This window comes from Contarinia nasturtii, unplaced genomic scaffold (assembly GCF_009176525.2).
Source record: "Contarinia nasturtii isolate CC-2019 unplaced genomic scaffold, AAFC_CNas_1.1 Cnas_scaffold_864, whole genome shotgun sequence".
NCBI lineage: Eukaryota > Metazoa > Arthropoda > Insecta > Diptera > Cecidomyiidae > Contarinia > Contarinia nasturtii.
This window is the reverse complement of record NW_022198211.1, coordinates 1,457,177-1,470,308: the sequence shown is the minus strand read 5'-3', so window position 1 is coordinate 1,470,308 and position 13,132 is coordinate 1,457,177. Positions and strand designations below refer to the sequence as shown.

Below are 13,132 nucleotides of genomic sequence, written 5' to 3'. Positions count from 1 at the left end.
GTGTGTCATGCAAAATTTTGTCTACTAAAAATATTAGATTCACTGTATATACGATTTTTCGAAAGTTGACATCGACCGGAAATAGACTACCTATCCTATTAGTCTTCGTCATTGTCGTCATCGCTAAAGTTACAATGCACGTGTAAATAATAAATAGAATTCGATAAACTCTTAGAAGAGTTTCGAATTATTTTTGGGTGAAAAACTCATGGATAATTGCATTTTGTTTTTACGTGAGTGTGAAAATGATGGAATATTACATGAATGAAGATCAGCTCAAAATACAAGCCAACGAATTTCAATCGCGTTTTACCAGAGACAAAGGCGGTTCACAAATGATGCGGTTCAGACGACTTCTAATGAGCCTGATTTGGTTTGAATCGAGACGAAGTTCATTTTGATTTTTTTGTTCGAACTTTTCAAGGTAAATGTCCACAAGACCCGATACTTTGTTTTGTTTTCAAATATGGAGGACAACGAGACGCATTATGATGCACCATTTATCGTGAATTGCATTTATTAAATCACGAAATACACCAACTGATTTCCTTTTATCAAGTTTTCATGGAAAATATATCACCATCAGATTTGAATTGTGTGTGTATCAATATATTGTTTTTTTCTTCTATGAGTTCGCTCATGTGGTTCATTTTTCAAATTGAGATATAATCCAATTTTGAAACATTATTTTTTCCTAAGAAAATACAAAACTGTACCAAGCTCGTTTAATGTTGAAAAACGTTTCTTCGTGTAATTTGAAAAGGACCTATTTTTAGCAACCAACATGTTTACGTGTGTGTTTTTGTACGTACAAAAATTAAATTGCTTCAATATATTCCGTGTGATGAATTTATGTAACAGACTGTGTGATGAGTTTAATAATAAAACTGTCAGTTGCATGCTCAAGTTGATATGCATGATTAAAAAAAATCCCATGATTGTGTATGCTGACTGTGTGCATTCGAACGAAAAGCAAACAAAACTGAAACAAGCACATCATTTAACATGTTCGTCAGCCGTTTTAATCTATAAACAGAGTGCCGTTTCATTGTAATTATTATTATGCTGCCGTTTAGTCGGTTTGTTTGATAAAAAGATTCATCTTGACAAAATCACAAAAAAACCCCTCACATTTCTCGATTCACATTTATCTGAGAAAAAGAGTAAACAGCAACAAAAAACCAAATAATAATAAAATCCTTTATGATTGAAACATGAAAGAACGCCATTTATCGAGGCAATGGGAAAAAGAAAGCAATAAATTCAAGCTGAGATCGGCTAAATGTTGGAATAAAAACAAAACACAAGAAATGACTTGAATAATATGCGAAAAAAAGAACACTTCATCTTCAATGAGATGTTATCCATGCAAATTATGTCATTTCATTTTTTTTACTGTATATGTACGGTACATTGTATATAAAGTAATTTTATTTGGCAAAAAAAGAATACATAGATCGTGGTGGCGGTGTTTTTGTGTAAGAGAAAATGTGGGTCAGAATTGGTGACGTTTGGTGAATTTGCTCGCAAGCATTTTCGGATAACATCTAAATTCAATGTTCAATATGTGTGAGCAATGCATACATTCAAATATGCCTATATTCATGTGCGAGCTCTCGAATTGGGAAAGAACATCCCTTGATCTATATGAACAAGGACGTATAACCGCATGAGGTAAATATTTACTTACGCGCACATCCAGCGCTGTTATAAAAGCTCGTCTCAATTTCTGTACTTAAAATTTTGTTTATGTTGTTTTGCACACAAAGTTCTATAGTAGTTTATTTGTTTTGTTTCGCCAAACATCACATAAATATTGGATTCCAATGTGAGCACACAAAATTTACCTCCCACCGAATGTGCACATTTTCTAAGGGGTTTTACCAAAAGTCTATACATTTTTCATCGCAGCATTCATCTTCTTTTTTTATTCGCCAAACGAATGTGGTGTGGAATGAATTTTGTGCCAGCATGGATTACAACACACTTAATGCGCTGAAGCATCTATTTGGTGTATTTATTTCGATGGTTGCACACACATTCCGCTATTTTGGTCCATTATGTATCCGCTTTTCGATATCGATTTAACATCGGTTTACATTCACTTCAACATCATCATACACATTTACATCACACATAATAATCACGAATATTTTTGGCAAAATGTTTCACTATTATGTTTCGGCGATAAATTCATGCACGCATATAAATAAAATAGCATACTATATTTACACACATATTATCTGACACGCGTTTATTATGGACAACACATTACACAGCGATTAATAATAAATGTTCTTAATATTTGTGTGGATGTTGCTTTGTGGAAGCACCCATTAATGTACTTCAATGTCGGTTATTCACAAAAGCTTTTTGGTGCTGTGCTCATTTGAATATGGCCTATGAATCTCATCATGGAGTAAACAGCACGGCCTTACTTAATATCCCTTATGCGGCAGCTTCAAAAAAAAAAAATAGCTTGATGGGTACGTTTGTTTTGATTCTTTCGCATTTATGTGAAAATCGCATTTTAATGATTTTGCTTACGCGCTGTATGCACTAATGGAGTACTTTCTCTCTCTCTCTCTATCTCTCTCTACAAATGTATTCGAAGGTCGCCTGCCATTGTTTGAAATGCTAGTTATTTTTCATAGAACACAATACGTTCTCAAGTGCCATTTAATTGAGCAAAAAAAAATCTTCGAGAAATCAGCGGGTAGGTCGGCTTTTTCCATGATTATCTCAGTGTGTTTAAAAAAAATGAAATCACTGTGCTCATTTTCTCCTCGGGTGATAGCGGCGTAAACGCAATTCTTCTTCATTAAACAAATTCTAAATTCATCGGCTCAGCGTCGAAAAATAAATTCAAACAAAAATTTAATTTATTTAAAACTGAATAATCCCGAACAAACTTTTTGTTGGACTTTTTTTTACAGATTTCGAAGCTGGTCGTCTAATGAATTAAGGAGTCAACAAACAAAGGAATATGGAATTAAAACAATGCAGACGGAAATACTGAATTTGTGATATTATTCAAGAGTGGAATATATACTTTATACTTGCGTCACCAATTACCAAGTGCTGAATTATGAATAATTTTTCGGCTTAACTACGTAACAAATTGAATTAACGCGTCGTCGTCGACAAAAACACAACCCAAAAACTTTTTTTATTCAAACAAAAAAAAAACTTTCACGGGCTATACAGAAGGAAGCATTCACTTTGCAGCAGAATAGTTTTTATCATTTGAGACCGGCGCTAAAATTATCACACCAATGAATTTGCAATTTAAATCGCATGCAAATTGATGTTCGCATTAAAATAAATCTCTTCATCCCCTATCGCCATCTTCAACAACGCACAGAGTACGACGAAGCCTCATCATTTATTCTCCCAGTTGAACATTTGCAGTGTGAGCGACACATATATAAATGTGATTGTTGGAGATTTGTTCTCATTCTCAGTGGCACACAACAAAAGACAATCGCAGGCGATTCGAAATGTTGAAATCAAATGATCACGATGAGATAACAAAGGCGTCAGCACCGGAGTTAAGGTAAAAAAGAAATGTGGCTCTTCACTTTTATCGAAAAACAATGTCAAACGTTCTTCCGTAAAAGATGCGTCGCCGACTCTCTTACCGGATGAGAATGGTCCATTTTGAAAATATTCGTCACCTTTTGACATTTTGCGGATAGAGAATAAAAAGTGGATTGCGGCTGTTGTTGTGTCAGCAGTGATTGATCGATTTGCATTTTGTGCGGATGTTTGCGGTAAAAAAAAGCTTTGCGATGAATGTTTGTCATTCGGTCGCAACTCTCTCGTTCATTTTAACAATCGGTTTTTTCATTCCTTTCTGTCGTCAACTACATTGTTCACGAGAGATAGACAGAAACAATGGAAAACTCTTCGGAAAATAAACAACTCATTCATTGCATATCTTGATTTATGTACAACAAATACACGATTCGCTCCATAAATCACAACCACCAACAAGAAAAGATTTATTAAACGATTCTTTTTGTATCGCCTTCTGTTCATGAATTTTATTATTATTACATTTTTGTTTCGGCACAATGTGTTTCCGTGCTCAAAAAGTATCTCGCCAAATCGTTTGGACAGTGAGCGCTGGTTTTCCCCATTTAGCTTTGACATTTCGATTGAAATCACTTTGATAGTCCTTCTGCTGGTGAACGTTATTACCAAGTGTATTGTGTGTAAGTGTCGAGAAAAGCACTTTCGTTCGCTACAATACCATTGATGTTAACAGTTAACGGCGATAAGGTACGCGTAAATGTTACATCTTTTTTTTTCTAGATGCGATGTCAGGACTTTCTTTGCATAAATTGTTCATCCTCTAGGAATAGATTTATGTGTGCGAACAATCTAATAGACAAAATTTGTGAACGCTTATACAGATTTGAGTTCAATGAAACATGATGAAATTATTTCATGACTACGAATTACATGCATCGATGAAATAAAATCGTTTGCATCAATCATGTTATGCATTCAACAGTCATTCATCACAATCGATTGCAATGAGAGTTGGAGCAGCACGTGGCCCTCGAAAAAAATATTATATTCAACCGGCATCAAAATTTTTGATCGTTTTTCTCGGTTTTTCTCGACAGAAGATGTCATAATTTAATAATGACATTTGGATCATAAATCAAAATCTCACACATGACGATTTTGTTCAACATAAACCGTCATTTTTCATAATTCCACTGTTCGTGTATGATAACACGATGCACAATAACATTTCTAGCATCTCCAATTCAATTTTTCTTGCTTCGCTCTCTTCAATCTACTTTGAGTATGTATTTTCATTCGTCCTTCAATCCATTAAGCTCAAAGCTGGGGGAAATCATCTTCTTGTCGCATGAGTGGTTATCGGGCATCATAAAAATATTTGTAAAATTTGTAGACAAGCAACATAAAGAGAAGCGCGCGCGTCAATGTCACCAAGTGTAATGTAAATCATTGCCATTATATTCTTTGTGCAAATTGCATTATTTCAAACGCTTGAAACGTCTTCTCGGAAATGCTTGATGCGCACGCGATATCATCACAATGCAAACACAAAAAAAATCTTAACGAACTCGATTGGAATAAAAGAGAGAGCGAGAGAGAGAAAGAGCGATGGTAGAATGCTAAAAAAAGATCGTCGTAAACTTACAACAACAACAGAAAGTCGGAATATGTCAATTTATTTACTCATTAGTTACTGTTCAATTGTGCAAATGTATTCAACGCAAATTTGCGTCTTCCAATTGTGTACGAATGGTGTTAGCAGAATATTTTCACAACGAGACGACCGATATTGACTTTATTTCTCGACTTTTTTCTCTCTCTCTGTATCATTATCATTTCAGCTCTGTAGAATATGTTTCAATGCACGTCACTGGTCTGATGAATGTTTGTATGGTTGTATTTCATCCGAACTTTGAGTTTGAATTAAATTTTGTACATTCCATTGTGCACGTAAATTCGCATATCCGACAAGAAAATGACGGCGAACGAATTATATACATGTATGTTAAATTATTTCTCTGTTCAACACCATAAAATACGATATGAACATTTTTTTCTCTCTTTTTCCCTTCCATGTTCATCAAGTATGCATCGTACGTTAATCCTGCTTAAATGAAATGTACGGTGCACACTTGCTGCCAAACAAAAACAACATAAAAGTCGTTGCGAATTTATACATTTGTTGGGTGGCCGATGAATGTGTGAAATATGATATATGTGACATTAGTTATGTCTGTTTCGAAAGTTTCATATTTGTAAAATATACACTTGAATTTACTTTTTGCTCGACATTGAATCATATTAAATATTCAATTGGCATACTCTTTGGTATTCCGTTATTTACCGCCGCAAATTCGCTGTTTTACGTAATCCATCCAAATGCATACACGTCATATTGACACATATATGCATTGTAAAATATACCGCCCTCCGGCACAAGCCGATGTTGCCATAAGGCAAACAAAATGAATTGAAAACTTTGCATGCACAAACAGCAACCTGCGATATGTTCAACAAACCAATTGCTGTCGATTTTCAATTCAATATTTTTCTTCCGGTTTCACAATCGAGCACGTTCCCAATTGATATACGAATATGCTGTTCTCCTTTATTTGCAATGCTAAAAATTGCATCATTTTCAAACGAAAATAAAGCTTTTTTTTGCATTTTTATATGCCGTGAATGGAATGTTGTGTTTTGCCAAAGTGCAATTCAGAAAAAAAGAGTTGCACTTGAAGTGTACCGTCCGATTTCGATTTAATATTGTGTGTACAGAAGTTGAAACCAATGTTTGCTCGTTTTTCCCCTTTCGAGAGAAGGAGAGTAGCCACTTGTAATGCATAAAATACTTGAGAAAAATATATACAGATAAAGAAAATGTGACAAGATGCGGATGTTGGAAAAGTTGAAAATACTGCACACAAGATCTTGCAAGCAGCAATGAAATTACATTCAGTCGTGCACACGTACCGCATTCAACAAAAACACTTTTACGGAAATGAGACTAATGCAAACGCTATTGGACACAATTTACCTTCGAGTCGCATCACCATCATCATCAATGTTTTTTCTCGTCAGTGAACTTGACTGACGTTTTCAATTCGTCGAGATCTTATTCAGTCTTGTTTGCTACAGTACATTTTATTCAACATTTATTTAATTTACATATTTCCATTTTATCCATTTGCATCATTCATATTTTTGGATTTTTACTCGGGATTGCTTGGGCCCATTCCTTCTACATACATGCTCGCATTCACAGCAGGAAGGTGAAGGATGATGAGTTCGGTTCGCAAAGGTAATTTCATTTTTTTTCTTCATATTTTCACATTCATTCAATTTGACATCACATTCGATTTGAACATTTGTTAATATATTTGCGCTGCTGCACACCTCATGATTTATTCAATTCGCACGAGATTAACTTTTTTCATCGCCAAATTAAAGAAAGATATAATGTACGATACAATACTGTCTGTCTCACGAATAAATAAACATTTTTATTTTGATATAACTGCCTGAACAAATGTTTCATCATATTCCATTAAATCCTCTGCATTGAATGACCTTAATTAAACGCATCTAATACATTTCCAACGCAATTAAAATTATGATTGAAATGTATGTCGCTTTTATTCATTTGTTATGTTTGTTATGCGAGTGATTAATTTTGAATATGAAATCCAAATCCTGTTTATGACAGTATCTAATTAAAATTCGTTTTCATATATGTTTTTAAATAGGATTACATCAATACCCGTATATTCTTTATCATTTTCCAGTTACGATTACACGGCATTTTCGTAATAATATCCATACTCTTCTGTCAAAACGTTAATTAAATTTATGTTAATGATGTGAAATCTTTTCAATAGAACAATGTACACATATGAGAAAATACCAATAATTGTTTATTTTGTTACATAAACGCAGATTGTTATCACTAAAAAAAGCATTGAATGGTACCCATATTGATGCAGATACATTTTTATCGGCTTTAAATATAATGGAATGATGTTCGAATGGCGACGACTCAATCAAAAAAAAAAAAATGAAAAAAAACAATCAACCGTGTTTGCAGGAATTTTTTCATTAGATTTATCGCATTTTTCCTTTCTTTTCCCATTTTCGATTTTCATGGCATTTGACACGGTCTGCTGATAATGGAAATGGCTGTCAACGGGATGTAATAATAATAATAAAACAATTAAATGGTTATTGTATGTCTACCAACACATAAAACGTCTTATTAAACTGGCCTCAATTATCCATCGCGGTTGTAACCTGAATAATCATAAAATAATAATAATACACATAATGGGACACACGTGCATAAATATGAATCAACCCCGAATGATGAAAATAATAATTTGTTGGGGTCGAAAAAAGGGTTTACAAGAAAACATCGCCAAATTCGGTGTTGACATTGTATCTCGGAACACGCGATATAATCTGTCGTCAAGGAAAAACCGAGCCACTATTGGGCGTTATTTATGTGGATCCAAAATACGTAGGCAATCATAAAATTTATGGACAGCTTACGTTAACATTCAGGTAAGTTATACTCCGTTTTTACATTCATTTGTTCGTCTTTTTTTTATTCCAAAACTTTTTATGTGTTGCCTTTTTATGAAGCAATACTTCAACGTCGACTTGAAATACTTTTCGACTTTTTTCTTCGCACAAAGTGAAATGTCGTGCCTGTTGAGTTTGTGAAAGTGTAAATGGTTTTTTTTTACAAAGAAAAGCTCTCGTAATTCACAAAATGACGAAACTTATTCCAAGGAGTAAAAGTTGCAAGAGTAATAATTCATGTAGCAATTATTTTGACCCAATTTAAATTTGAATCTCTCTGCTTTATCCGCCGAATTTTTTTTCTTTTTGATAAAATCAACTTTTTGAGAACTCAGCGAATATTGACACAAATTTTTGCACGTGAAACTTGCACATCGAGCAAGTGTTCGAAAGGAAGCGAACGTTTTAGATTCTTGAAATGTTTACTCAAGAAGAAAGCAATTATGTTAAAAATAAAAAAAGTTTTTTTTATAGAACAAAATTCTAGAAAATAAAACTTAAATAGACATACTCACGGTAAAAGTAGAGCATACATACTATATGTGTGTGTGCATTGCTTCATTCTACGGTTGTCACTGCTCAAGCTTAAAGAAACCGATTCAATTCATATAAATTTCATCGAAAAATCACAACCGTTTCCATTCGATACCAGAACAAATGAGCATTTTTATTTTCCATCCGGTGAATTTAAGCGGAAACATATACTTGGAACATTTTGGCTATGCGTCAAAATCCTATTCACGATACGCTTCAAGCGTATGATATGGAACTTGATGGAATCACAACAATTTCCGCTACAATAATTGAACGAAAACACAGCAATGCAATCGAGCACCATCAAAATGCCAAATTAGAGAACAGAGAAAAGAAAAGGATAAAAAGCACCGGTTGAATATGAAGCCCATGAATACACATCTTTCTATTCAATCAGTCCTTTTCTCTCTGCGTTTTCAAGGCTTACATTTCCAATTGTTCATACAATTGAGTTATTAGTTTTTTTTGCAGTTTCAAAAAGTGTATTATACATCCATGATGGCGTAGTATGAATGGAGAATCACTGAGCACAAAATGAATTGAAAAATAAAAATCCAACAATATTTTCCATACCCGCTTTATCAAACAAATGAGAAATTATAGTTCAGAGCACAAAATAATCGATAAGAAGCAGAGCCCAAGTCTGATGGACTGTGCTGGTCATACATTCACACACACACACAAACACAATCACACATACAAGTACGATGAAATGGAAAATTGTGAAAATATTTGCATTGGAATGTATTTGCTTATTGACTATTGTGTTTTATCACGAATGACATTCTCATTTTTAATTGTAGGTGGCCTCGAATTGAGTTGACTGTTTTTTTTATCGTGCCACCGAAAAGTGTGTTTGGCTACAGTGCATTGGATTCATTCATATTCTTTATACTCCTCGACTGCCTCGAGCGTGTTAACATAATTTTGTACTGATGTTGTTTTTTTGTTCATTGTGCTTTCTGTGCTCTCTGTCTCATTTTCTCATTCTCGGCCGTTTGCTCATTCGCTTGCTCAGTTCACTTGACAATGTTGTTTGTCAAACAATGTGCAATGCAAACATTTCTAAAATCAGTCCCATTTCGCATATAGTTTGAGTGGTGTGTGTCTTTATATGTTTTCACATTGTTTGAGCGATGTCGCCTCTTTCTGTTTAGCTCGTGACCCGAGAACCAAATGTGTATAATCAACGTGTCGTATATTCGAACGCCTCCGGCAAATTATTAGATGTTTGCACAGAATTCCATTTGTTTCAACTTTCATGTTCGACATTTCTTTTCGTATTTCTTCCTGTTTTGATCACTTGAACCGACGCAAAACACACGAAAGAGCAACGTTTGTTCGCTGTCACTGTCTAATTAGCCATTAAACCACGTCGACAATAGAGAAACATTCCTATATATAAAATTCATCATTAGCAGATGCGTTATCTGAAATTAACGGCAGTCAATACACATTATGTTCACAACAGTTGATATTGATGTCGCACCTACAATATATTGACAGACAAGACTATCCCATCGTATGTGCAATGGAAAGAAATTATTTTGGGGGCCCTACGGAAATATGTGTCAAGAATACGGCGAGCCGTTCGGAACAATTGAAAAAGGGATGCGACACATTTCCAAGTAATTTGTCTCGTTACAATCGATATATCTTTGATTTTAACCGATTACGGTCTGAACACATTTCTCCAAATCATCAGATATCGTTCCTACCAAATTAATACCTTTTTCTATATTATTAATTGACGAAATCTTCCGCCTTTTGCGCACATTTAATCTAGGGGAATCTGTTTGCGAATATATATTATTCGATGGTATATACTATGCATATTTTACGAATCTTGCATTGAATGTACGTATTTTGCGAATATTCGCAGTGAATATACGCAATATTCACAGTGTTTTGATTGAGATAAAAACCCCTAGCATTTAATTGATTGCTTCCATCTGGACAGGGCGGTAAAAAATACGTCCTCATACAGACTTTTTCGAGCAAGTTCATTAAAAGAGAATATGGGTGCCTAGTGTACAGTGTATTGTTTTGTTTAAATCAAAAAAATCTTAATTTTTGTTGCAACAAAGCGTTGAATTTAACTTTACATCCGAAACTTTATTCGAATATAATAATGAAAAATGTTCATTGAAATCCCCGGGCGAATTTTAATTTATTCACATCTTTTGTGTCGTAAAAAAAATGTAAATCCCAAAAAAAACCAACAAAATCTGAAACATTTTCATTTACTTGCCTAGAGTTTTATTTGTCTTTAATTAAAGAACCAAATTTACGTTGAGTCAAAAAAAATGTTGTAAATTCAACAGTAAATATATAATTAATCTACGTCAATTCACAAACAGTAAAACCTCAATTATTTTATGTGCGAAAGTGCACAGTTTCAAAAAAATAATTCCACCAAGTATTCACAGTCATTCTCAAAATATTTGAACTTGGTATAAGAATGCGTTTTAGCAACTTCGACAAATTTTTGCTTTGATTAGAACATCACACTGTAATAGGAACCGAAAAGTATTTTGTGTATATTATGACAAAGTGGGTGTATATTGTGTTAAAGTTAAAAGTTAGTTAAAGTTTTTATTATTCGAAAGTGATTTTGTTGTTATTTTGTAGTGGTACTTTTGGATGAGTTTACTGTATATTTATACGTTACTAATTATACATTGTATTTTCCTTTCAAACAGATACGGACGTGAAGATGAAGAAGTAATGGGACTGAAATTTTGTAACGAAGCGATAATTGCGTTGAAACAGATATGGCCGACAAGCAACGAAAAACAGCTATTATCTCCTTTGCAGGTGAGTTTTTTTCGACATACATTTTTCTATGTGTTTTCATCTCGAAAACGACTTTACTGAAGAAGACAAAATTCTTTCCTTTCTTCCGGTTTTCATATTTCTTAAAAATACAAATCCAATTTTAAGCTTAAGCACAACATTTTTTATATAAAAAAATAATCTTAAAAATATTTCCCCCAAATACGTAAGGCATTTAATAATAAAAAAACATTGTAATTTGAAACATTGATGAAATTCTCTGTTATATATTAAATGTCAATTATGTTGAGCAAATTGGCTAGTATGATAAGATCATCATTGCTAAGTAATCTATTAATTACGAGGTGCGTACTTTAAAATTCGATTTGTAAAAATGTGAGCTGAATTTTTCGTAATAATTTCAAATATTACTTTGATGTCACCGACCAAATACCATTCGTGCCTTATTTTGACTTTTTACATTTCATTCAATCACGTTCTTGCCTCTTCTCTGCCACTCTTCTTATCCCCCATTAAAGCTTTCGATGAAATTCTCCGAGGAAAATTTTCATTCGATTTATTATCATTATGCTTTTATTAGAGAATATGAACTGGTCGTTGTTACGAAACACGGGGGACTATTTCAAACGAATAAAACAAATAGACGAAAAGAAATATATAATGTGCTCCATAATTCTCGATGAAACAAGTGGATTGTTACATTTGGTTCTGTGGAGAAATTCATTTTGACATCTATACAATATATTTATCGAAGTGGTCCCCATAATATGTTGCTTTGATGTAGATAAATCGGGTTTTGATTTCGAAGCGCTTCATCAAATGATGTAATATAGAAATGGACATGCGAATTCATATTTAATAATATTATATTTCAATTCGATTATCAGTAAGAAAAATGAATTCAATTCATACAAAGACAGTAGATTATTCTGTTGAAATTCCCATACAAAAAGACTCGCAAATAACTCTGGAACCATGGGGATATTTCGTGCGAATAACTTTTTCCTGTGGTTGATACTATCTATACTTAGTTCCAATTTTCATAAATCTCAGACTCGAAAATGACTCAAAAGCATCAAAATCAACACAAGGTAATTTTACTCTGTACTATTTTTGGCACCGTTCCATATCTACTGAACCAGATTCATGTAGTTTCTTCATTCCATCCAACGGTAAATAAAAAAATGGATCCAATTCGTACTGTTTACAAGCTCTTTGGTATCAAGGAAACTATATGCATATTCCATGAGCAGTGACAATATTTCGATGCCATTGAAATGAAATGAAGCAGTAATCCACGAACAGTATCTTTATATCGACTCGTAGTTCATAGAAAATATTTACTGGTCAGCAAATCTACATGTAAGCAATCGATACAAATAGAGTTCAAGATAATTAAATTGATATTGATTGGAGGGAGCGATGAAAGTGGACTCTCGCATTGCCATGGAATCATCATTGTGTATTTTTGTTCGCACACACATACAGGCAACAATAAAATCAAATCATCTAAGCAAATAAGAGGAAATAAAATCACCGTAAATATAATCAAACCAAAATAAATAATAACCTAATGAAACAAACTAGTCGAAGGAAAACAAATACGAACTCCGATGATTCGAGATATTTCCTTGGCGAAATTGCCTAAACGTGGAACTTATTATATCCAAATTGCCGATGAACATTTTGA

The 13,132-nt window shown here is 33.6% G+C and overlaps 1 protein-coding gene across 5 annotated transcripts in view; it reads left to right on the top strand.

The window, feature by feature from the left end:
- The window catches only part of LOC116342335 (beta-arrestin-1), a 58,223-nt gene that overhangs the window by 29,664 nt on the left and 15,427 nt on the right, over positions 1 to 13,132 (top strand). For 2 of the 5 annotated variants that reach the window (XM_031769889.1, XM_031769891.1), the window contains 4 exons: positions 2,937 to 3,556; positions 6,800 to 6,835; positions 7,927 to 8,091; positions 11,349 to 11,463. In XM_031769889.1, the coding sequence (XP_031625749.1) occupies positions 3,501 to 3,556; positions 6,800 to 6,835; positions 7,927 to 8,091; positions 11,349 to 11,463 (372 nt within the window). In that variant the 5' untranslated portion in view covers positions 2,937 to 3,500. Of the gene's footprint in view, positions 1 to 2,603; positions 2,717 to 2,936; positions 3,557 to 6,799; positions 6,836 to 7,926; positions 8,092 to 11,348; positions 11,464 to 13,132 lie in introns of those variants that run through there. The other 3 variants (XM_031769892.1, XM_031769893.1, XM_031769894.1) reach the window with 3 other exon arrangements.